This window comes from Oenanthe melanoleuca, chromosome 28 (genome assembly GCF_029582105.1).
Source record: "Oenanthe melanoleuca isolate GR-GAL-2019-014 chromosome 28, OMel1.0, whole genome shotgun sequence".
Taxonomy (NCBI): Eukaryota; Metazoa; Chordata; class Aves; order Passeriformes; family Muscicapidae; genus Oenanthe; species Oenanthe melanoleuca.
This window is the reverse complement of record NC_079361.1, coordinates 3464501-3490936: the sequence shown is the minus strand read 5'-3', so window position 1 is coordinate 3490936 and position 26436 is coordinate 3464501. Positions and strand designations below refer to the sequence as shown.

Sequence of the window (26436 nt, the reverse complement as noted above, 5' to 3'; positions counted from 1 at the left end):
CAAAAAAAAAATTATAAAAATAAAAAATAAAACAACTAAAGGAAAAAAAAAACCAAACGGACGAGGACTCTGTATTTGGTCTAGAAATGTAAAAAGCAACGCCCCACCGGGACAGCCGGAGCTGCAGGGCGGGGATGGAAATCGGGATCCATCCCCCGGGACAGCCCAGCAGCGCTGCGGGCGGGGCGGCCGCGCCAGCGGGGAGGGGACGTCGGGCGGTGACAGGATCCGCGGGCAGCACCGACCCTCCCGGGCACCTCCGGGCGCTTCGGGCCGGGCAGGACCCGCCCCGGGGCCGCTCGGGGTCGGTGCTACGAGAGCAGGAGCGTCCAGACCACCGGCACCACCGCCAGCGCCGCCGGCGGCACCCTGAGGCTGCAGCAGGAGTTGTTGCTGGTGAAAATGGGCTCCGGGGATTCGTACAGGGAATCGTCTGCGAGAAACGAGGGACGGAGGGAGGCGGTGAGCCGGTGATGCTCGGCACCCCAAAGCCCAGCTTCCCCAGAAGCGCAGCTGCCACCCCCCGCAGGTGACACGGGGACAAATGCCGAGCGGGATTCCCAGGGGGTGTCCTGCCCTTTTACCGGATTACGGAGCCCCGGATTCCCTCCCGTGTGCCAGAGGCAGGTGACACTGTCCGGGGATGGACCCGCGCGGGACAGGGTCACCCCTCACCCGCAGCCTGGGGGTCCCGGCCAGGGCGACACGGAGCACACGGGGACACGGGGACACGGGGGGACACAGGGGGACACAGGGGGGACACAGGGGGACACAGGGGGACACAGGGGGGACACAGGGGAGCAGACAGGACACACACGGGGGACACATGGGGGACACACGGGGACACAGGGGGGACACAGGGGGGACACAGGGGGGACACAGGGGGACACAGGGGAGAACAGGGGGGACACAGGGGGGACACAGGGGGGACACAGGGGGACACAGGGGAGCACACGGGGGACACAGGGGGACACAGGGGAGCACACAGGGGGGACACAGGGGAGCACACAGGGGGGACACAGGGGAGCACACAGGACACACACGGGGGACACACAGGGGACACACAGGGGACACACGGGGACACAGACGGGGATACAGGGGACACAGGGGGGACACACATGGGGACACGAGGGACACAGGGGACACACAGGGGGACACACAGGAGATATAGATGGGGACACAGGGGAACACATTGGGGGATACAGGGGTGACACACAGGGGACACACGGGGGATATATGGGGGACACATGGGAACACAGAGGACACACAGAGGCACACAGGGGACACACGGTGAACACACAGGGGACACACGGGGGACACATGGAGGGACACAGGGACAGACAGGGAACACATGAGGAGCACATGGGGGCATATTGGGGACACAGGGGACACACACAGAGGACACATGGGGACACATGGGGACACATGGTGACACACAAGGGACCCACAGAGGCACACAGGGACACAGAGGACACATGGGGGGCACACATGGGGACACATGGGGGACACACAGGACAGAGGACACACAGGGGACACATGGGCAACACACAGGGGCACACAGGAGACACATGGGGACACATGGGGGACACACAGGGGACAAACAGAGGACACACGGGACACACAGGGGACACATGGGGACACATGGGGGACACATGGGGGACACACGGGGACACACAGAGGCACACAGGGACACAGAGGACACATGGGGACACACAGAGGACCCCCCCAGGGCCCTTCCACCACCCTGCAGTCCCAGCCCCTCTCCCCCTTCCCTTCCCCTCCGCAATCCAGAACAAAATCCCAACATTATTAAAATACTAAAGTATAATACGGGCAGAGATTTTTTTTCCCCCTCATCCTGAAGGGAACAGGATGAGATTCTACAGATGGCTCTGTTATGTTGGGTTTTATTTTAAAGCCACCAAAGGAAGGGAGGCCAGAGCCATCGGTTACCCGGTGACACTCCCCTGTCCCCGGGGAGAGCCGCTGCCATTTGCTAATTACACGTTAACAGGAGAAGAAAATTATTAATTTGTTTTTTTAAATGGCTGATTTATGAGAGTCGGAAAAGTAGCCACTGAGCAGGGATGATTGTTGTTATTCATTTTTTTTTATCCCTGTCTCTCTGTCTGGACAGTGCTGAGACGGCTCCAGCAGAGCTGAGGGGCACTGTCCCCATCCCTGTCACCAGCAGGGTGTCACCACTCACCCCAAAGCCATGGCAGGACTTGGGGACCCCCCCAGGGACCCCCCAAAGCTCTCACTTACTTGTGGGTCGAACATAAACCTTCAGCTTCAGGCAGGGCCTGTCCACCGTGTTCGGGGGGGAGGCGGCTGCGGGAGGAGAAGGGGACAGAGGGACAAAGGTTTGGGGACAGCAGCACAACAGGGTCAGGGCACTGAATAAAAACGATAAACGCTGGAGAAAGGGGATTGCAGCAGTTATCAGGGTGATACTTCCTCTCAGGAGGAGAAAATGGGATTATTTTTTGTATATAAAAAGAGATTTAATTATTTAATTTTCTCTTTTTTTTTTTTTTTTTTTTTTTTTTTTAATTAAAGCAGAGTTTTTTTACCCTTCCCTTTTCTTTTCCTTTTTGGCACTTCAGTCTTTGGGGGAAGGAAAAAGTGGCACTGTGGGTATCCCAACTTCTCCATCCCAACTTCTCCATCCCAACTTCACCATCCCAACTCCTCCATCCCAACTCCATCCCAGCTCCTCCAGGGCTGCTGTCAACCTTCCACAGAGCTGCTTTTTTTTTTTTACCCTCCCATTTTCTTTTCCTTTTTGGCACTTCAACCCATGAGAAAAGGAGAAAGTGCTGAGCTGAGTGGCACCGTGGGCACACCACAGCATCCCCTATGGAATCCTATCCCATAGAATTCCATCCCATGGAATCCCATCCCATGGAATCCTATCCCATGGAATCACATCCCACAGCATTCCATTCTACAGAATTTCATCCCAGAGAATCCCATCCCACAGCATCCCATCCCATGGAATCCTATCCCACAGAATCCCATCTCACAAAATCCCATCCCACAAAACATCATCCCACAGAACTCCAGCCCACAAAATCCATCCTGTGGAATCCCATCCCACAGCATCTCATTCTACAGAATTTCATCCCAGAGTACTCCATCCTACAAAATCCCATCCCATGGAATCCTATCCCATAGAATCCCATCCCACAGCACTCCACTCTACAGCACCCCATTCTACAGAACTCCATCCATCCCACAAAATCCATCCCGTGGAATCCCATCCCACAGCGTCCCATTCTACAGAATTTCATCCCACAGAACTCCATCCCACAAAATCCATCCTGTGGAATCCCATCCCACAGTGTCCCATTCTACAGAATTTCATCCCACAGAACTCCATCCCACAAAATCCATCCCATGTAATCCCATCCCATGGAATCCCATCCCACAGCATCCCATCCTACAGAACTCCATCAACAGAATTCCATCCCATGGAATCCTATCCCACAAAATCCCATCCCACAGCATCCCATCCTATGGAATCCTATCCCATGGAATCACATCCCATCCTAGAGAACACCATCCCACAGAATCCCATCTCACAAAATCCCATCCCACAAAATATCATCCCACAGAACTCCATCCCACAAAATCCATCCTGTGGAATCCCATCCCGCAGCATCCCATTCTACAGAATTTCATCCCACAGAACTCCATCCCATAAAATCCTATCCCATAAAATCCTATCCCACAGAATCCCATCCCAAGGAATCCCACCCCATCCTGCTGCCCCCCAGCTCCACGCCCAGGCCCAGCCCGTGCCCTTGACCCTCTGCAGAGGCTGGAGCGTGTCCCAGTGCCGGGGGGTTAATGGATTCCAACCCCTGGGCTCCAGCAGGAGGTAATTTCTTTTCTCTCATGTCTGCTAAATAGGGTTCCTCAAAGAGGAATAATTTCTAATGTTCCGCATGACGGGAATTCTAACCGGGTTAGCAATGATCAGCTTCCCATTTACTCCTGTGTAATCTCTCCCTAACGACATTAAAAAATAAAAAAATAAAAAAAAATAAAATAAAAGCTGAGGAGGGAGGGGTTGGTGAGGGGGAAGAGAGAGAGAGGGAGTTGTGGTCGTGGTTATTGCGCCGGTGACATTTTACGGGGGGGAAGAGAGAGGGGGGAAATGGTAATTTAATATAGATAAAAGGAACAAATTAAGTGGGCTGAAAACAGCTGCTTTAGGAAAAAGAGGAGGAATGATAAGGCAGAGGAGCGTGGCTGTGGCTCTGGAGAGGGCAGCAGGCTTGGGGTCGTGCTGCCTCCTTTGGGTTTGGGTTTTATCCCAGCACTGCTGGGTTTTCCCTCTCCCCCTCCTGCCCCTGTGGATGCTCTGGAGGTGGAAATTCCCTCCCAAGGTCCCTTGTCCTGCAGCCAGAATCGGATTTCCTCCAGAGCAGGCCAGGCAGGGGTCAGGTTTGGGTGAGAAAGGGAGTCCAGATTTGGGAGAGCACAGGGATACATGGGAGAGCACAGGAATTCCATGGAAGAGCATGGGAGAACATGGGAGAGCATAGGAATTACATAGGAGAACATGGGGATTACATGGAAGGGCACAGGAATTACATGGAAGAGCATGGGAGAACATGGGAATTACATGGAAGGGCACAGGAATTACATGGAGAACATGGGAATTACATGGAAGGGCACAGGAATTACATGGGAGCATAGAAATATTTAGGAGAGCTCAGGAATTACATGTGAGAGCACAGGAATTACATGGGAGAGCACAGGAATTACACAGAAGAACAAGGGAATAGATGGGAGAGCATAGAAATTACACATGAGAGCATGGGAATACATGTGAGAGGACAGGAATGAGCACAGGAATTACATGTCAGACCATGGGAATTGCATGGAATACATGGGAGAGCACAGGAATTACATGAGAGCACAGAAATACAAAGGAGAGCATGGGAATATATGGGAGAGCTCAGAAATTACATGTGAGACCATGGAAATACACATGAGAGGATGGGAATAAGCACAGGAATTACATGTGAGAGCATGGGAATACATGTGAGAGGACAGGAATGAGCACAGAATTCACATGTGAGAGCATGGGAATATTTCTGAGGGCACAGGAATACACAGCAGATCCTGGGAGCACTGTCCAGGGCTGGGGCCATTCCCACTGGGACCAGACCAGTGCCTCTGGCCAGTCCTGGTCACTCTCACACCCAGAGCTGTGACTCAACCCTAGAAAAAGTTTCCATGGGATGTTTGCCCTGAGCTGGACACGCTGCAAACACTGTGTGTGTGACAAAACCAGGATCTGAATCAATGATACACAGTCTAAACAGAAATTCAGCTTTTAGACTTTGAAGGTTACAGTGGGAACCTTAAGCTCTGAGAGATAAAAAGTTTGTTCCTACTACATCAGTGTTTATGACTTGTCATGTTCTGTTATTTTAACACCAGAAAATCACCTAAATATCAAATAAATGATACACTTGTATTTCTGTCCTTACAGAAAAGCCATTAGCCTTTTATAGAACACCACCATGTCTATCACTCCACATTTCTGAATATATGCAAGACACTTAGTGTGGGCACTGCTGGAGGCCTAGGCAGATTTTAGCCAGGCCTTTTCTCAGGTTCTGAGTTCTTTTTCTCAGGCTGGGAGGTTTTTTCTTAGGCTGATGCAGTTTCTCAGCTCAAGCCTGAGCCTTTCCCAGGATGATAGATTTCTTGTAAATAAGAAGGAATTAATAAACAGAAATCAGCACCTGGTGTTAACTGAGGGACAGTTTCGTGATGTACATGACAGGAGATGTTTTCTCCTATTGCCCAATGAACTGTCCTGTTTGAGGTTTGTGAACCACTCTATAAATATGGTTCAGTTTTTCAATAAAATGCTTCTTTTGCTTCTCTTCCCCAACAAGTCGTTTGTTGTTATTAATCACTGCTCTCCGTGTATGGCCACAACTCAGCAAATCCTGTCCCACAAAATCCCATCCCACAGAACTCCATCCCATGGAATCCATTCCCATGGAATCCCATCCCAGAGTCCCATCACATAGAATCACATCCCACAGTGTCCCATCCTACAGAACTCCATCCCACAGAATCCCATCTCACAAAGTTTCATCCCACAGAATCCCATCCCATGGAATCACATCCCACAAAATCCAACCCATGGGATCTTATCCCATGGAATTACATCCCACAGCATCCCATCCCATGGAATCACATCTCACAGCATCCCATCCCATGGAATCACATCCCACAGCATCCCATCCCATGGAATCACATCCCACAGTGTCCCATCCTACAGAACTCCCACAGAATCCCATCTCACAAAATTTCATCCCACAGAATCCCATCCCATGGGATCCATTCCCACGGAATAACATCCCACAACACCCATCCCACAGCATCCCATCCCATGGAATCCCATCTCACAGCATCCCATCCTATGGAATCCTATCCCATGAAATCCCATCCCACAGAATCCCATCTCACAGAATCCCATCCCATAGAATCCATTCCCATGGAAAAACATCCCACAACACCCACACCACAGCATCCCATCCCATGGAACTACATCCCACAGAATCCCATCCCATGGAATCCCATCTTACTGTATCCCATGCCATGGAATCCACTCCCATGGAATCACATCCCACAAGACCCATCCCGCAGAACTCCATCCCACAGAATCCCATTTCTCAAAAATCTCATCCCACAGAATCCCATCCCACAGCATCCCATCCCAAGGAATTCCACCCCATCCTGCTGCACCCCAGCTCCACCCCCAGGCCCAGCCCATGCCCTTGACCCACTGACAACCTGAAACCACTACAAATCACCAACTCCTCCCTAAATAACACACCCCCAGCCACCAGCACACCCCCACACCCACCCCCAGCCCCACTCACAGATGTAGTAATACTCGTGGCCGGGTCGGAACTCGAAGCCCAGCGAGAAGGGGGTGAAGAGCTGGAACTTCTCGGAGAACTTGAGGGGCCCGTTGGGGGAGTCGGGGCGGTTGCACTCCCAGCGCTTGAAGCCGCGCTGCCGGTGGTCGCAGGACGCGTGGCCCTCGTAGTTGACCATGTAGAGGACGTAGCGCTCCATGCGCTCGGGCAGCGGCTCCTCGTAGTGCGGGCAGTAGATGTCCAGGTAGTCGTTGATGCTCACCTCCACCGTGTAGTCCCCGCGGTGGAACCTGCCAGCACAGGGCTCGGTGGGTGTGTGGCAGGAATGTGGGTTCTGTCGCCAGCTGCTGGGAGTCGGGTGGGGCGGTGACCCTGATCTCCTGGCACATGTTATCTGCTAATGGGCCAGCTTTAAACCAGCTGGGCAATCATCTTTATCCTGTCCACAGCCCATCCTCCCTCCAGGAGATATCTCCTGTTAATGGGATATCTGTTAAAAATCATGTGGTACAATCATCTTTATCCTTTCCACAACCCATCCTCCCTCCAGGAGATATCTCCTGTTAATGGGCCACGTGCTAAAAATCATGTGGTAAAACCATCTTTATTTTTCCAACAGCCCATCCTCCCTCCAGGAGATATCTATCTCCTGCTAATGGGCCATCTGTTAAAAATCATGTGGTACAATCATCTTTATCTTTTCCACAACCCATCCTCCCTCCAGATATCTCCTGTTAATGGGCCAAGTGTTAAAAAAAAAACCATGTGGTACAATCATCTTTATCTTTACCACCAGCCATCCTCCTTCCTGGAGATATCTCCTGCTAATGGGCCATCTGTTAAAAATCACATGGGGCAATCATCTTTATCTTTCCCACAGCCCATCCTCCTTCCAGGACATATCTCCTGTTAATGGGCCACGTGCTAAAAATCATGTGGTACAATCATCTTTATCTTTTCCACAACCCATCCTCCCTCCAGATATCTCCTGTTAATGGGCCAAGTGTCAAAAATCATGTGGGGCAATCATCTTTATCCTTTTCACAACCCATTCTCCCTCCAGGAGATATCTCTTGCTCATGGGCCATCTTTAAACCAGCTGGGCAATCATCTTTATCTTTCCCCAGCCCATCCTCCCTCCAGGAGATATCTCCTGTTAATGGCCAGTGAGTCCCAGGGCATGACTGATAAAATTCCATCATCCCACTGGGAGATGCTCCAGCCAGGGGAGGAGCCAAGCCTTTCCTACCCAGAGAAAAACTGACATTTTGGACAGCAAGCTTCCATCTTTCCACTGGATTCCAGAGGAAAACCAGACCTTTCCACATCATCCCTGGAGCTTCAGAGGAAACTGCACCTTCTCCAGGAGCACTGCTCCAGCTGAACCACATCTGCCCCTGCAGGAGGATGCAGCCACCATTGAATGGGACTGTGCCAACACCCTGACTGACTGATGGGTGTCAGCTTGGATTCTGACTCTGGCAGGGTTTGGGATCGTTCTTTGTAATACTGCATTTCTATTTGAATTTTCCTAGTAAAGAACTGTTATTCCTAATTCCCCTATCTTTGCCTGAGAGCCCCTTAATTTCAAATTTATAATAATAATTTGGAGGAAGGGGGTTTACATTCTCCATTTCAAAGAGAAGCTTCTGCCTTTATTGGCAGACACCTGTCCTTCACACCAGGACACTGGGTCACAAACTCGTTCTCTCTCGTTTTGGACAGCCCTCCGTGGAATTGCACAAAGGTTTGGGGTTGGAAGTGAACTTAAAGATCACCTAGCCCTCATGGGTGTTCTGTTTCTGTGCCCTGCTGGGTGTCCTGGGCTGGAACTCTGCCAAAGCTGCTCTTTTTGGGAATGAAAATCCTCTTTGAGTCATTCCCAGGAAATCGAGTGGTGCCTCCATCTGATCCTGGATTATCAGATTGAGTGGGTAAGGAGGGGCAGCACCATGGAATCACCAAATCCCAGTGTGGTTTGGGTGGGAAGGACCCATCCAGACCTCTCACTGCCCCAGGGTGCCCCAAGCCCCAATGTCCAGCCTGGCCCTGGGATGGGGCAGCCACAGCTCCTCTGTGGGCCCCACCTCTCTGAGATCCAAGCCCTGATCCAACCCCAACACCCTCATTAACCTGCAGATTAACCCAGATCCTCTTTGTTTCATGCCAGCAAACCGGCACCACTTGGCAGGAAACCACACAAAAATGAGGATTCCCGCCGCAATCCCGGTGTCAGTGCTGTTCTTGGCATTGGTTATCCGAGAGATTAAGGGATTAGCAGCACTGGAGAGCTCCGTGGCACATGCCAGACACCCCCTCCAGCTCCTTGGGGTGGCCCCTGTGACCCCTTCCCCAAATTCCAGCACCACAGCTGGTGGAGCTCAAAGCCAAATTCGCAGCTTGGCTTCCCCTCCTCGCTGAGTGAGGCTTTTTACTGATCAATTTAAGGTTCCCCCCAAAACCTTGACACAGCCAAGGGGTCACCCCACAGCTCCAGGGTTTGGCTGGAGGGGTCAGCACAGCCCTGGTGGGCTGAGGACAGTGACCACAACCCCCCTGAACATCCCAAAGCAGCTCCCAAAAACCCCCTGAGCCTTTGGCAGCTGCTGAGACGGCTTCAGCTCATCCAGAAACACCCCAAAAATGCATCCCCATCCCTGAGGCGGCAGATGTGACCCTAAAAAGGGAAGCGGGGGAAGAAAGGAGGTGGTGTGAGGAGTGGGGGGGTCCTGCAGCCCCCCTCCAGCTCATTACCTGCCTCATAAGCTCTCTGATCACACAGGGAACGTGCTAATTAAGGAGAAGGGTTTCTCCCTCTCCTTCCCTCTCCTTTCCCGAGCCAGTTGTGCCAACCCTGCCCCTGGCAAGGTAACATTGGAAAATGTAAAATTAATACAAAGGGCTGGAATTTACTGGGAAACAATTTTCAAACGCACGGAGAACAATAAAAAATATTTAAAGGAAAAAACCAACAAAAAAACCTTCTTCTCGCTGCCTTTTATTTTAAAAAAAAATTATTTATTTTAATGATCGTTACTAAAGCCCAAGCAAAGGCAGGGGGGCCCACGTATCAGGGGAATAATAATAGTAATAATAATTATATTTTGGGGAAAAAATCACTTTGAGGGTCTTCACCTGCCTGACAAATTGCTGAATTAAAGCTGATTAAAGCTGATTAATGGCCCAGACAGAGCTGGGTGCGGGGGAGGAGTGAGGAGGGGGGCACCCTCCTTTGGGTGAGGGGGTTTGTGGGGACCCCCAGCATGGTGCACCCCACTCTGCATGGGGTCCTGGGCTCCCCCAGTGCATCCCAGGCTGATGCCATGCTGATGCACCAGAGCAATGGGATTGGGACAATGCTATGGGATGGGAATGGTGCCATGGGATGGGGATGGTGCCAGCACCAGAGCCATGGGATTGGGTTGATGCCACGGGATGGGATTGATGTCATGGGATAGGACTGATGTCATGGGATGGGGATGGTGCCAGGAGATGGGGATAATGCCATAGGATGGGGATGATGCCATTAGGATGAGGATGATGCCAATGGGATGGGGATGATGCCATGGGATGAGGATGATGCCATGGGATGGGGATGATGCCAGTGGGATGGGGATGATGCCATTGGGATGGGGATGATGCCAGGGGATGAGGATGATGCCAGGGGATGAGGATGATGCCATTGGGATGAGGATGATGCCAGGGGATGGGGGTGAGGGGATGGGGATGATGCTGTGGGATGAGGATGATGCTGTGGGATGGGGATGATGCCAGGGGATGGGGATGATGCCATGGGATGGGGATGATGCCAGTGGGATGAGGATGATGCCAGGGGATGGGGATGATGCCAGGGGATGAGGATGATGCCAGGGGATGGGGATGATGCCATGGGATGGGGATGATGCCATTGGGATGGGGATGATGCCAGGGGATGGGGATGATGCCATGGGATGGGGATGATGCCATTGGGATGAGGATGATGCCAGGGGATGGGGATGATGCTGTGGGATGGGGATGATGCTGTGGGATGGGGATGATGCTGTGGGATGGGGATGATGCTGTGGGATGGGGGTGATGCCATTGGGATGGAGATGATGCCAGGGGATGGGGATGATGCCAGGGGATGGGGATGATGCCATTGGGATGGGGATGATACCATTGGGATGGGGATGATGCTGTGGGATGGGGATGATGCTGTGGGATGGGGGTGATGCCATTGGGATGGAGATGATGCCATGGGATGAGGATGATGCCAGGGGATGGGGATGATGCCAATGGGATGGGGATGATGCCAATGGGATGGGGATGATGCCAGGGGATGAGGATGATGCCAGGGGATGGGGATGATGCCAATGGGATGGGGATGATGCTGTGGGATGTGGATGATGCCAGGGGATGAGGATGACACTAGGGGATGGGGATGATGCCACCAGCAGGGATGTACCCCAGGACACCCCACAGCCTGGCAGCACACTCTCCATGGACCCCCCAACTCTGGAGCTCCACACTCCCACCCTCCAGCACCGTGGGGCCCAGCACAGGACATGCCACCCACCGAGCCTGGCTCCACCAGGTTTGGGATTAATCCACAACTCCCCAGCACTGTGACACCCTTCCACAACAGGAGCAAGAATCCATCAGAGGGAGATTGTCTGGAATTGAAACCTCTGAGCTGGTGAAGCCCCTTTGGCATTACCCAACCCCTGTGTCCCCACACCACAGCGGGCAGGGTGGCATCTCCATGCTGGAAACACACTGGCTTCCCGAGTTTTTACCTCTTGGATATTCAATGTGGAGGGAAAAACCCTTCTGAGAGGAGAGGCACCTGCAGGTGGAGACCCCTGGCCCCTGCAGGGCAGAGCCAACCAGGAGAGCAAATCCCACAGCCAAACCCTGGTCCCCCAAACACAGCCAGTGCCTCAGTTTCCCCTCTGAGCTGCAGTAAAATTCCCAAAATTCCCAAACTCGGGCAGCGACCCAGCACTGGAACAAAGCAGATTTGTCTCTCTACACCCTGCGAGACCAGCCAGTGTCCCAAGGGTTAAATAATTCAGATTTTTCTTTCCTGAACAGCTTGAAAAGAGATATGATTGCGCCCGCTGGAATACGGGGCGGGGGGGGGGAATATTATGGATGGAAAAGAGCTATTTAAGCTGAGGAACGGTGTTGGCACATAAACAAATGGGTATAAACCGGCCATGAATAAATTGAGGCTGGAAATTAGGAGGTTTGGAACCACTGGGGGCCAGGCAGGGCTCATGGGAGCAGAGGGGAGAGGGGGGGACTGGGGCAGGGGGGCCAGGTATGGGGTCCCCCCCCACTCCAAGGGCACCCGTCCTTGCGGGGCCAGGCACTGAGAGACTTAAAATCTCCCTTCCACTTTCATCTCCCGAAATCTCCTTCATTCAAATAGTCACAGCGTGATCAGGAGTAATAAGCCTATTACAGAGCAAAATAAAACACAGCAGCTCCCCCCTCTGCCCCCCCAAACCAGCCCCCCCCCCCCAGCCCTCCCGCCCTCTTTGGGGCTATTAAACACAACCCGATGGAAATTCAGCTGTGGAACAGCCAATGTCACCCCCCCCTCGGCTCCCCCAGCCCCGCAAGGTGTCCCCCCGTCAGGAAATGGGGACAAAGCGATTCTCAGAGCCGGGAGGGTGGCAGGGAACGGCCCCCGGGGCGCAGGCGCCCACCGACCCCTTCCTGTCTGCATTAATCCTGCTGCTCGGCTGGCTCCTGCCATGGCCCTGGCCGGCAATGGACTTCACGCCGGGAACGTTTAAGCCGCTTTTCCATCTGTTTCTCCTTCTCCTCGGGCAGCCGGAATCGCTGCCGAGCCCAGCGTCACCCCGCGGGATGAGAACGGCAGAGCTGGGCTGGAGCCGGACGCGGCCGTCGGGGGGAATTTGGGGCATGGGCTGGTCCCGGGGTCCCGGAGGATGATCCCGGTTCCCTGCTCTAAAACCACGGAGGGGATGGGACGGGATGGGGCAGGGGCTGGGAGGGGATGGGGCAGGAACTGGGAGGGGATGGGGCAGGAACTGGGAGGGGATGGGGCAGGAACTGGGAGGGGATGGGGCAGGGGCTGGGAGGGGATGGGGCAGGAACTGGGAGGGGATGGGGCAGGAACTGGGAGGGGATGGGGCAGGGGCTGGGAGGGGATGGGGCAGGAACTGGGAGGGGATGGGGCAGGGGCTGGGAGGGGATGGGGCAGGAGCTGGGGAGGGGATGGGGCAGGGGCTGGACGCACCTGGACACCTGTGCCCACCCAGTTTCGATTTGACCACCCCACACCCCATCCCACCACCCCACCAGCGCCAAGGTTGATTTTAACCCTGCTCCCAAATATTTTCCATGGGGTGGCACCTCCCAAACTCCCTCCAGGCTGCGCCGGAGGATCCCAGCATCCCACCATGGCCAAGCCCTGGCGCTGGCAGGGATGAGATGACATTCAGGGGACGCCCCGTCCCTATCGACCCCAACCCCTGGGATGGTGGCAGTGACGAGTCTCGGTCCCCGGAGGCTCCGGTGGGACGGAGCGGGGACGCGCCGTGGCTCACGGAGCGCCGGTAATGCGGTCCGGAGGGACCCCGCCGTACACACAGCACCTAAATTATTTAATTTCTCCAAACTGCTGCACCTTTATAAATCATTAAAAGCTCCTTTTGATCTGTGTTAATGAGGTTTCCTGAGTGCGGGGCTGGGAAATGCTTCGGCGCCAGAAAGCGACGCCGCTGATTAAAAAAATAAAGAGGGGGCGAGCGGGAGCGTGGGGGGCGGGACGGGCACGGGCAGGGGGCGGCGGGCACGGGGAGGTGGGCACGGGGCGGGGGGCACAGGGGCTCCCCAGGGCCCAGCCAGGCACTGGAGGGGCTTTAGGGATGCTTGTCGTGTTTATGTTCTTTCCCTTCCTTTTCTCTTCCCCTCCCTTCTCTTTCAGTTTCCTTTTCCTTTCCGGTTTTCCTTCTCTTTTTCTCTTCCTCTTTCTTTTCCCATTTCCCGGAGCTTTCCAGCCAGGGAATCTCGGGATTCCACCAACGGCCCTGGAAATGCCAACCAAACCAGGCCAGGGCTGGGGCTGTTGGTCCTCCTGGTGCTATGGGGAACAATTCCGTCTTTGGGGAGCAGCGGGATGGGATGAAACCCGCCAGGGATGTCGCTGGGAGCCGCGGCCAGCGGGAGTGTCCGGTTCCAGCGGTGCCACCATCGGTGACCCGTTGGTGACACCGCGGGAGCGCCGCGGCGCCGGCCCTGACAGCTTTAATGCCGATATTTATCTCAGCTCCGAACCTCCGAGCCCGGCTCCGTATTCAGGAGCTCAATCACCGGGATCGGGAATGGCGGTGACGGCAGCTGGGTCTGGGCTTAACATGGGCTGAACAGCCCCGGAGAGCTCCGGAGGGGGACAGGGATGGGATGGGATGGGATGGGATGGGATGGGATGGGATGGGATGGGATGGGATGGGATGGGATGGGATGGGATGGGATGGGATGGGATGGGATGGGATGGGATGGGATGGGATGGGATGGGATGGGGCAGGGGTGGGAACAGTCGTGGGGCAGGGATGGGAACAGGGATGTGAATGGGGGAACAGGGATGGAGATGGGGACGCAGATAAGAATGTGGATAAAGACAGGGATAGGGACAGGGGTGGCAGAGGAGCTAGACAGGGACAGAGATGGAGATGGGGATGGAGATAAAAACTCCATCCAAAAGGGATGGGAATGGGGACAGGCATGGGAATGGTGATAAAGACAGGGATGGGGTGAGGATGGAATGGGGATAGAGACAGCAACAGGGATGGAGATGAGCACAGGGATGTGGATAAGGACTGGGGCAGGCACTGTGAGTAATAAAAACAAATTCCACGCAGAACCAGGGGGCACTTCCCCAGCCCGGCTGAGCCTGAGCTCACACCTCCGCTGACGGATATTCCCCTTTCCCTCCTTTTAAGGGAAATGACAGAAAATCCCAGGACAGCCATCAGCCTCCGAGGTAACCTCGTCCCGCCTCGGCCGCGTTCCCACAGGATTCAGCGGCTCCTGTTACCTGGGGCAACGGCGGGGAAATGACGGCTGGCATCTAAATTGCCATCATTATGCTCCAGAGCCAACACTCCCCATTTACACTTTATTGTCATCTTTCGCTTTAGGGAGATGCTGAGATATTACAGGACGGGGTGACAGAGCGGGCTGAGATGGGATGCACGAGGATAAATGGGGACCCCCGGAGCTGTTATTTCAGCCTGATTGCGGATCCGGGAGGGAGCCCAGCCCGATCCCGCAGGCTGTGGGGAGGCTTTAATGCACAGAAGAAAATAAAATTTGTTTAAATGCAAGCGCCAGCCTGGCGGGGCCTGGGCACGTGGTACCTGCGAGAGGATTCCCACCAAAGCGGCGCCGAAAACGGCTCGGCCTCCGGGAATAACGGGGGCTGATCCTCACACACAGCTGGCACGGGCTGTGGGTGGCACCACACTGTGGGGCTGGCACCCCATTGTGGGGCTGGTACATCATTGTGGGGCTGGCACCCCATTGTGGGACTGGTACATCATTGTGGGGCTGGCACCCCACTGTGGGGCTGGCACCTCATTGTGGGGCTGGTACATCATTGTGGGGCTGTTACCCCACTGTGGGGCTGGCACCCCACTGTGGGGCTGGCACCCCATTGTAGGGCTGGTACCCCATTGTGGGGCTGGTACCCCATTGTGGGGCTGGTACATCATTGTGGGGCTGGTACCCCATTGTGGGGCTGGTACATCATTGTGGGGCTGGCACCCCATTGTAGGGCTGGCACCCCACTGTGGGGCTGGCACCTCATTGTGGGGCTGGCACCTTATTGTGGGGCTGGCACCCCATTGTAGGGCTGGCACCCCACTGTGGGGCTGGCACCTCATTGTGGGGCTGGCACCTTATTGTGGGGCTGGCACCCCATTGTGGGGCTGCCACCTCACTGTGGGGCTGGCACCTCATTGTAGGGCTGTTACCCCATTGTGGGGCTGGTACATCATTGTGGGGCTGGCACCCCATGGTGGGGCTGGTACATCATTGTGGGGCTGGCACCCACTTGTGGGGCTGGTACATCATTGTGGGGCTGGCACCCCATTGTGGGGCTGGTACATCATTGTGGGGCTGGCACCCCATGGTGGGGCTGGTACATCATTGTGGGGCTGGCACCCACTTGTGGGGCTGGTACCCCATTGTGGGGCTGGCACATCATTGTGGGGCTGGCACCCCATTGTAGGCCTGGTACCCAATTGTGGGACTGGCACCCCATTGTGGGGCTGGCACCCCATTGTGGTGCTGGCACCTTATTGTGGGGCTGGTGCCCCATTGTAGGGCTGTTACCCCAATGTGGGGCTGGCACCTCATTATAGGGTTGGTACCCCATTGTGGGGTTGGCATTCCACTGCACCACAGTACCCCTTTGTGGGGATGGTACCCCAATACTGGACAGGTATTCCACTGTAGGGCTGGCACCCCATTGTGGGGTTGGCACCCCACTGCATCCCTGATATCCCTTTGTGGGGCTGGTTTCCCAATATTGGACAGATATCCCATTGTGGGGCTGGCACCCCATTCCCTCTCCTGCACCCCACTGCCCCAATGCACCCCATTTCAGGGCTGGCACCTCATTACAGTGCCAAGGATACTCCTGGGCACCCCAAAGCAAAACCAGCTCTTGGTTCTCCAAACTCCAAGTTCATTCTCTCTTCCCATCCCACTGTTTGCCAAGCTGCATGAAGGAAATGCAAAGCCAGACTTGGGGTGTCACCCCCCCATCCCCATCCCCACATGGGGACAGGGCTGGGGGGCTGCTGGGGACAGCAGGGGAGGAACCTTTCAAGTGTTTGCAGTGAAAAAAGAAAGAGAGAAAAAATCAAAGAGCAAAAAACCTGAGCAGCTTTCCAAGGAAGAACCAGGGTGGCTTCACCCTCAGCCTGACTGCACCGTGCTCAGGGTTGGGATTGGGAGATTCCTCCCCACAGAACAGCTCCCTGATGGGACCCTGGAGCTCACAGTGCCTGGCATAAACCCAAACCACAGCCACAATCCCATGGATGCACCAGGAGCTGGGAGTTCCACAGGACACAAACATGGCAGGTGGATGGATCCTGCCACGATGCCAAGCATGATCAGACAGGTTTTTCCCTCAGACTCATGACATCACCCTCTTGTCCAGAAAAAAACCACAGGTGTCAGTTGGAAATGGTGGCTTTGGCACACAAATATCCCATTTTCCACCTGCCACAGGGGGATGAACCCACTCCCCAGGCAGGTGGAGCCTCTTTTCGGGGAGCTCTACCCTCACCCCACAAGCAAAGCTCCTGGAACTGCTCCAGCTGCTGCAATTCCCACCACTCACCCCTCATTAGCATGGATGCTCGTTAGCCCAGCGCTGAGACTAATCAATACTGCCATTAACCGACTCCCTGGAATTAATGCGCTTGAACCTGGCAGGCCGCAGGATATTGGTCATTTTTCCACTTAACCTGGCAGGAGGAGTTTTTCCCTTTGCTGGTGGCAATGGATGACAGAGGGAAGCAGGGACAGCTCATCCCTACAGCTGGTGAACCAGCAGTACCCTTTGGGTTCACCACCACTTTTTTTTTGGTCATCCCAAGCTTTTGGGATGCTCCCAAACCTCAGGGAGACCTGAGGAAGGGGAAGGGCAGCCCTATCCTAAACCAAGGGGTTGGAGATGCTGGAGAGGGCTCTGGGGACACCCAGACCGTGACCCTCTGGTGCCACCCCATTCCTGCAGCTGCTCCATCCCCTCTGGCCCAGGTTCCCCGGGCAGGCACAGCAGAGCTGCTCTCCAGGGCACCCCAGAGCCACCCTCCCCTGCTGCTCCCGCCGCCTCGCAGCGCCTCTGGCTAAACAGAGATCAGAAATGTTAGATCTTTCTTAACATCTCCTGCCAGCACTGTCAGTGGCCCTCTCCAGAGTACCAGGGCCCTCTGTTATGTAAACACAGCACATTCTCTGTCAAAGATTAAAAAAAAAAAAGCCTCATTTGCACATAAAAGCAGCCTCTGCACTAGTTACGGGCACTGTGGCATGTAAGGAAGACTGTAGGTTAAATTCAATAATAAAGTGGGGCGGCACAGAGGTCCCGCTCCGGCTCCTTCTCCTGCAGCCCAGCCCTGGCTGCTCCAGCCAGACCTGTGGCCACCAAGCAGGGCTGGCCACGAGCCCCTGGGCTGGGGACTGAGGACAAACCGTGAGCCCTGGGCTGGGCTGTGGGTGAGTGACCCCCAGCCCCCCCCACTGCACCGTGCCCTGAGACCCCACCCTGTGCCCCCTCCATGCTCAGGGCTCCATCACCCCCATCTCCCCTTCCAGAGCAGGGCCTGCTGCCCCCACAGGTGCTGCCCCACAAGTGCTGCCCCACAGGTGCTGCCCCACATCCCTCCCCACACATTTTTGGGAGCTGGCACTGCCCTCACACCCCAGCATCCTCTCCCGGCTGCCGAGGCATCGCTCAGGTGACGAATGTGACACGGTGGATGTGCCACCCCTCGCTGCCAGCCCTCGGGGATGCAGGTGGGATGTGGTGGGATGGCACTGGGGGGTCTCTGGCCACACTGACCCTCCCTGGGAGTGCCAGCAGCCCCAGGGATGGCGGCAGCCAGCCGGGCTCACAGCCCCATCTGCACAAATCGAATCAGAGCCGAAGAGACAAGGGCTGGGGAGTGTCACAGTGATTGTGTTAGTGCCAGCAGAGCTGGGGGGCACAGCAGGGTGGCACAGGGCAATGGGCACACAAGGGTGGCCACAACAGCATGGCCACGATGGGATGGGCACGGCAGTGCCAGCACAGGGCTGGCTGGACACGCAGGTCAGGCCCTGTGGGAGGAGGGAGGGTCCAAGAGGGGTCAGGGTGAGGACCAGCAGGTGGCAGGAGGGGTGATGGTGGCAGCTGACAGTGGAGGTGACAGGGGCACTGGGCTCTGGAGGGAGGTGATTCATTCCCAAATCACTGCATGTCACCGTCCAGCACACACCCCCATGGCCCCACAGACACCCGGCTGCAAATGTGACCTTACAAATATCAGGCTGGCACATGTGTCCCCACGGACACCAGGCTGGCATGTATGACCCCAAAGACACCAGCCCGGCACACATGACCCCACAGACACCAAGCTGGCACTCGTGTCCCTCAGCTCACTCAGCCCTGTGCACATGTGTCCCCACAGACATCAGGCTGACACTTGTGTCCCCATGGACATGTATGACCCCAAAGACACCAGCCTGGCACTTGTGACCCCACAAACACAGCCTGGCCTGGGTGTCCTTATTGACACCAGGCTGGCATGTATGACCCCACAAACACCACTCTGACACATCTGAACCCCACAAACACAGCCTGGCCCAGGTGTCCCCATTGACACCAGCCTGGCCCTGGTGACCCCACACACACAGCCTGGCACTGGTGACCCCACACACACAGCCTGGCACTGGTGACCCCAAAAACACCACTCTGACATATCTGACCCCACACACAAAGCCTGGCCCTGGTGACCCCACACACACAGCCTGGCTCTGGTGTCCCCACAAACACCAGGCTGGCACTCATGACCCCACACACACAGCCTGGCCCTGGTGCCCCCATTGACACCACTCTGACACATCTGTCCCCACACAGACAGCCTGGCCCAGGTGTCCCCATTGACACCGGCCCAGCCCAGGTGTCCCCATTGCCACCAGCCTGGCCCAGGTGTCCCCACACACACAGCCTGGCCCTGGTGACCCCACAAACACCCCTCTGACACATCTGACCCCACACACACAGCCTGGCCCGGGTGTCCCCATTGACACCAGCCCGGCCCAGGTGTCCCCATTGCCACCAGCCCAGCCCAGGTGTCCCCACGCTCCCCCAGCCCAGCCCAGGTGTCCCCATTGCCACCAGCCCAGCCCAGGTGTCCCCACGCTCGCCCAGCCCAGCCCAGGTGTCCCCATTGCCACCAGCCTGGCCCTGGTGACCCCACAAACACCCCTCTGACACATCTGACCCCACACACACAGCCTGGCCCGGGTGTCCCCATTGACACCAGCCCGGCCCAGGTGTCCCCATTGCCACCAGCCCAGCCCAGGTGTCCCCACACTCCCCCAGCCCAGCCCAGGTGTCCCCATTGACACCAGCCCAGCCCAGGTGTCCCCACGCTCGCCCAGCCCAGCCCAGGTGTCCCCATGCTCCCCCAGCCCAGCCCAGGTGTCCCCATTGCCACCAGCCCAGCCCAGGTGTCCCCACACTCCCCCAGCCTGGCCCAGGTGTCCCCACACTCCCCCAGCCCAGCCCAGGTGTCCCCACGCTCCCCCAGCCCGGCCCAGGTGTCCCCACGCTCGCCCAGCCCGTCACGCCGGCCCCGTCACGTCCCCGCAGCCGAGCCGGGCACGTGCCAGCGGCGGGACCGGCGCGGCTGATCCCGCTGAGCGCCCTAATTACCGCGTCTGGCGCTGATAACGGGCATGGGACCGAGCTGCCGGCGGTTATCAGCCGGTGACAGCCGGGCCCCCCGCCGCCCGCCGCGACACGCGGATCAAGGCGCCCTTTGGGGGTCTCCAGTAAACAGCCCCCCCAGGGGCGACCTCATTAGCGCGGCTGAGCCCCAACATCGCCGTGGCTGGGCCTGGCAAAGCATCAGGGTGTGGGGTCACCAGTGTCCTCTTGTCCCATTTGCTGTCGCCTCCCTGCTGTCCTGGGGGTGTGGCACAGCCTTTTACTGGCGTGCCCACCCTGCCTGTCCCACTGCCGCCGCGCTGGAGGGAGATTTTGGATGTCCCCGGTGCTGTGAGGGGCGGGGTGGCAGCAGGAAAGGGCACTGAGGAGGTAGATCAGGGTCACACTCCGGCCTCTGAGCCAAACCAGCTGCTGTCCTGGAGCTCCCCAGAGCCATTCCATGGGTCTCATCCCAGAGCCACAACTGGGACATGGCACAGTCCTGCGTTGCTTCCGTGCCTCAGTTTCCCTGTCCCAGGGCTGGATCTTCCTGCACGGTGCGGGTCCAGCAGCAGGAGCAACAAACAGGGAGCACATTGTCCATCCCGAGCGGCTGAAGACACACAAATTAACACGGATAAACACGGACTGGTGCATTATTTCACTCGCTGGCCACTCTATTTTGGGCTGGCGGCTGAATTCCAGGCAGTGGCGGGATGGGATGGGGGCGGCAGGGCGGGGGCTGGCGGCAGCACCGGTGACTCTGTAACCTTGGAACACTCACTGGCAGGGAATTTGGGGCGGTAATTTGATCGGCGGGAGCGCCGGCCCCGCAATCACCGGGAAAACGCCGACGCGGTGGAAATCGGCCGCCGCTGCCCAGCGGGACATCGCGGCGGGCTCGGGGACACGGCTCGGAAGGACGGGCACAGGGGACACCCGCCTGTCACCCCGCAGCCCCCTGCCTCTGCTCAGTGCCACCCCAGGGACACCGCGGTGACCCCCGGGCAAAGGACGCGTCTGTCCCCCCGTCCCGGCAGCGCCGTGATTCATCACACCCGCCCCTGACAGCTCCCTTTGACGGGGTCTCCGGGGGGGCCGAGCGATGCCTTTTGTCTGCCCAACAATTAATTATTTCCTGGCTAATGATGAACTCCGACTTGCCAAGCAGGGAGCGGCTGCGTGTGGGAAGGAGCCGGCCCTCCCTCGCCCCGCCGTGCCCCCTCCCCATCTCCTCCCCCATGGCAGGGAGGGAATGTTGGGGTACCAGGGATGAGGTTGGGCTGTGAGATCCCCCCTGCATCTCTTACAGACACGCTGCCCCCCAAAAAGGGCGCCCCAGAAGCAGGGGGATGTAGGACCGGCAGGCTGGGTGCCCCTCTGGCGGTGCCAGCAGGTGGGTGCTGTGCTGGCAGTGCTCTAAGTGCCGGTGGCGGCAGCCCTGGAGCGCTCCAGGGCCAGATAACCGGCTGATGGGGCTGAGCTAATGGAGAAAATCCATTTAGGATCACTCGATACTCTCCCCTGGGCTTTCATTACACCTCGGGGCTCTGCAGGGCACCGGGCCCTGCCAGCCCAGATCCCATCGCTGCCGGCTGGATGTCTCACAGAGGCACTGGTGGGATGTGGGGAGGGAAGAGGGGAAGGACAGTGGGGGAGAAGTGCAGGAAGGGATGCAGGAAGAGATAGGCATGGGGAGGGATGAGGGAAAAGATGCAGGAAGGGATGTGCATGGGAAGGAATAAGGGAAGAGATGCAGGAAGGAATGTGCATGGGGAGTGATGCAGGGTGGGATGTGCATGGACAGGAATGCAGGAAGGGATGAAGGGAGGTATGTGCATGGGGACTGATGCAGGAAGGGATGTACATGAGAAGTGATGCAGGGAGGGATGTGCGTGGACAGGAATGCAGGAAGGGATGTGCATGGGGAGTGAAGCAGGCAGGGATGCAGGGAGTGATGTGCATGAGAAGTGATGCAGGAAGGGACACTGAGCTTTGTGCACAAAGCCTGCAGCCCTGAGATGCAGCTGCAGGTGACAAGAGCAACGCCAGCAATCCCTGCGAGGGACAGGGAACAAACAGGGATGTGATGGGGCCTTGCCCTGGAGCAGCTCCCAGGGAGCAGGGCCTGGCTCAGTGCCACAGGCAGGAACAGGGACCCCCGGGGCTGCAGGCACTCAGGCCGAGCTCCCCGTGGCAGGAAAGGCGACAGAGCCATGAAAAGAAGTAAAATAATTATCGTGCGCTGGCGGCTCTGGCTCCCGCCCGGCGCGTTCTGTTTAAGGCTAGTTAATAGCCAGTGTTCTCTGGTTAGGCCTGAATGACATTTCCAGAGTTATAATAACTGAGCTATTACTCGCCGTATTGATGCATTCCCCCCGCCGGCAGCGGCTCATCCCGCGCCGTGCCGCCCGGCCGCCGAAAGCTCCTTTAGTCAATAGCACTTCTATTTTTCATTACTCCCTGGAAATGTGGCTCTTGGAAGCTCATCCGTCATTCAATTACGCCCTGGTTCAGTCCTATCATACACGTGTCATAAAGTTCCTCAGATCTGAACTGCTGTTAATTTTCTGCGCCATCCCAAGGGGATGCCCGGGACGTGCCTGGAAAGCAACCAGGCAGCCGAGGGCATGCCGGGTACGGGCGCTCCCGGGAGCGGGGGCTGCGGCACTGCCGGGGGTGCCCAGCACTGAGGGGTCACCCCAGAGCTCGGACATCGTCCCTTCCCCACGGCACTGGTGCCACACGACCTTGGCAGCGCTGGGAATTTATTCCTGGGGTTGGTTTATTCTTTTATCAGGTGTTGGTTTAACAGGGTGAGCTCTCCCCCTTCCCCTTTAATCCTATCGGCATCTGTGTTGGGCACGTCCGTACCCAGAATAATCACCTGCTTGGCAGATTTGTCACTTCACCAGATGTAATCGGGGAACTTTTTCTTTTTTTTTTTTTTTTTTTTTTTTTTTTTTTCTTTTTGAAACTCTCCTTATTTTCTGTTTCTTAGAAGCTGCAGCTCGCAGCAGAGGTGGCTGCTGCAGGCGGTACCTGCTCCAGGTCACCCTCCCCAAACCCAAGGGTTTGCTTTGCTCGGCTCTGCTCTCCAGCTGGGTTTTGGCTGAGGGGAGGATGACAGGGCAGTGGCACAGAGGGTGGCTGTGCCATGATGGCTGTTCCTGCCATCCTCTGCTGCCAGGAGCGCACCTGGATGGGCACAAACCCTGAGTCAGGGGGGAAAATGGGCACAGGATGAGGCTGGGGATGGGGGATGTTGAGTCAGGGGGATGCCAGGTAAGGAAGATGCCAGGCTGGGAGGATGCCAGCTCAGGGGGATGCAGAGGTTGCTCACAACATGTCCCTGCACAGATGCCAATGATCAGCAGCTCCTTCCCAGCCTTAAAAACTCACCCAAGAGATGCTGTGGGTCCTGCTCCCCTCCACACCCCTCCAGGCACCATTCCTGCTCTCCCACCATGGAATTCCTGCAGCTCACTCCCAGCCAGGCCTGTCCTGGGGATCCCTGCCCAGGGAGTCCTGTCCAGTCCCTTCATCAGCGCCTGGGTGGTCTCAGCCACTCCACGTGGCCTCCCAGCAGGACAATGACCTGGTCACTGTCCTGCTCCCACGGAGCCTCCCACGCGCTGCTGTCCCTAAGCCAGGATGGACACACGGCCGGGTGGGACAGACACACGGTGCTTGTGAACATCCTGTCACTTGTCAGCCCCCAGGACAGCCACACTCCTGCCCAGCCCTGCTCCTTGGACAGTTCCGAGGCTCTGAAGGGATTGATAAACAAACATTCCCATCAGGAGGACGTGCCAGGAACAGCCCAGCCACGAGGCTCTCCCAGCCCCGGGACAATCACCAGACTCTCAGTTATGCTGGAACAGCCTCTAGCCCGGCTCTGATCGGGGAAACTGAGGCAGGGAAGGGTGTGTGGATGTGCAGGGTGGCAGCTCCCGAGCATCCCGTGCCCGGGCATCCTCTGCCAGCCTGGCATTTCCCTGCTCCTTTCCCAGCCCAGGCTCCCGCTGAGCTCTGGGCACGGCTTAATGACCGGCCTAATTGATCTCTGACGAGGCACCAGAGATCGATGCTGGATCCCGCTCCAGGCTCTGTGAAAAGCCATTTCTCCTGCCCGGCCGGGCAGCACCGCCCCTCGCCCGCAGGGAAGCGCCCATCGATCGGGGCAAGGATCGATCGGGAGGAGACGGGATGGAGGGGCGGGCGGCCACCCCCGGCAGCCCTGGGCTTCAGCCCCGGGGCTCCAGGAGCTCGCCCTGCGCCCAGCGGGGCATTGAGAAGGCTCCTTGTCGCCGTTCCAGGTGACACAGGGCACAGCCAGCAGCTCCTCCCTGGCACCTCCGGGCTGGAAGGTCCCGGTGCCCCGGGAGGGGAGGGGGCAAACAGAGCCACCAGCGGTGAGGTCACAGCGCCAGCAGATCCGCGCTGATTTCCTCGCCTGACTCTTCCCCCCTTATTCCTTCCCCTTGTGTCCCACCGGCCAAATTTGACCTAATTTGGCGCAACCGGCCGGGGTCTTCCCTTCTCAGTGCCCCCCTCCTCCCCTCTCCTTTCACTGGGGTTTAAGCCTTTTCACTTCGCCCATTCACTCCAAGACTAATCAGATTAAAGCCCTGCCCGGGGTGCTGCCTCGCCTCGCACGGATTCACCTCCTTATCCCCACTCCTCTCGCTTCACCCCCTTTTTCCCCTGTCAGGTTTTGGCAGCCAACTCCAAGGTCCGGGCACGGCCATGCCAGCGGGCAGTGGTGGCAGCAGCTGCCCTTGTGTCCCCAGGGAAGGGCACAGAGCGGGGACTGGGGGGACACGAGGGGGTGCAAGACAGGGATGGAGAGGGTGGCAGGATGGGAATAACGAGGGTGGCAGGACAGGGATGGAGAAAGTGGCAGGACAGGGATGAAGAGGGTGGCAGGATGGGAATAAAGAGGGTGGCAGAATGGGAATAAAGAGGGTGGCAGGACAGGGATGAAGAGGGTGGCAGGACAGGGATGAAGAAGGTGGCAGGACAGGGATGAAGGCAGCAGCAGCCACAGGTCTCCAAAGCCATCCTGCTCTTTGAAGAATCCCTCCTCCTCCTTCTCAGCCTGGCTTCACATCCCAGGTTGAGCTAAAGGAGCATTTAATTTAGGAGAAATTTAGGGAAAAAAGGTACTTTTTTTACTTTTTCCCCTCTTCTCACCCAGAATCAGGAGTGGGTGAGGGGTGAAGCCAGGACCACGGTGCCCACCCTGGAGCCCCCCAAACGAACACAACACCCAGAGACTGGGGTCACCCACCAGCCCCCACACCCCGGGACCCTTTGAGAAAGGAACAACTCCCCACTAGAAACTTCCTGGCCTCATCCCACGTGCTCCAGCCCCAAAAACCACCCAATGCCCCCACCTAAACCTTAACCACGGATTTCCATTCCCCTCGGCCCAGCCCTGCACACAAACGCATTCGCCACGGCCCCCTCCCCGGCAGGGATTGTATGCAAAGGCGCGGAGGGGGAATGAATAATTCATCCCCGCTGTCTTTCAGAATTACACTGTGGAAAAATAAATCTGAGACTACTATATAAAAAAAAAAAAAAAAAAAAAATTAAAATAAAGGAGAAAGGAGCCGGGGAGGCAGCGCTGGGTGCGCGGCCCCCGCGGCCGGAGCGCGGTGCGGGGATGAAAAGCGCCGGCGCGTCCCGGCTCCTCTTCCATTGAGCGACTCCGCATTCAGGTCCGTGCGGAAACACCGGAATCCCTTCCTGTGCTTTGTTCTGCGGCCTTTTCAGCGGGGGCTTACGGGGCTGGGCAGGGGGCGGCGGGGAGGGGGCGCACAGGGTTTTGCGGGGGGGGTCCCTTTGAAGAAACCCACTCATGCGTTCGGCTGGTTGAGTTCAAGGGGCGGCACTGGGGGGACTGGGATGGGTGAGGGGTGGGGCTCTGCTGGGTGAGAGGGGGGCTGGCCTGGCCAGGGGGCTGCACTGGGGTGAGCAGGGGCTGTGCTGGAGTGAGTGGGGGGCTGCCCTGGGTGAGTGGGGGGCTGCCCTGAGGTCAGCCGAGGGCTGTTCTGGTGATGGGGG

The 26436-nt window shown here is 57.0% G+C and overlaps 1 protein-coding gene across 1 annotated transcript in view; it reads right to left on the bottom strand.

Annotated features, from left to right (window-relative positions):
* Window positions 1–212: 212 nt before the first annotated feature.
* Window positions 213–26436, bottom strand: part of EFNA2 (ephrin A2) — a 46026-nt gene continuing 19802 nt past the window's right edge. The window contains exons 2-4 of the mRNA XM_056512713.1: window positions 6921–7210; window positions 2269–2334; window positions 213–433 (exon numbers count right to left, since the gene is read on the bottom strand). Of these exons, the coding sequence (XP_056368688.1) occupies window positions 312–433; window positions 2269–2334; window positions 6921–7210 (478 nt within the window). The 3' untranslated portion in view covers window positions 213–311. The remainder of the gene's footprint in view (window positions 434–2268; window positions 2335–6920; window positions 7211–26436) is intronic.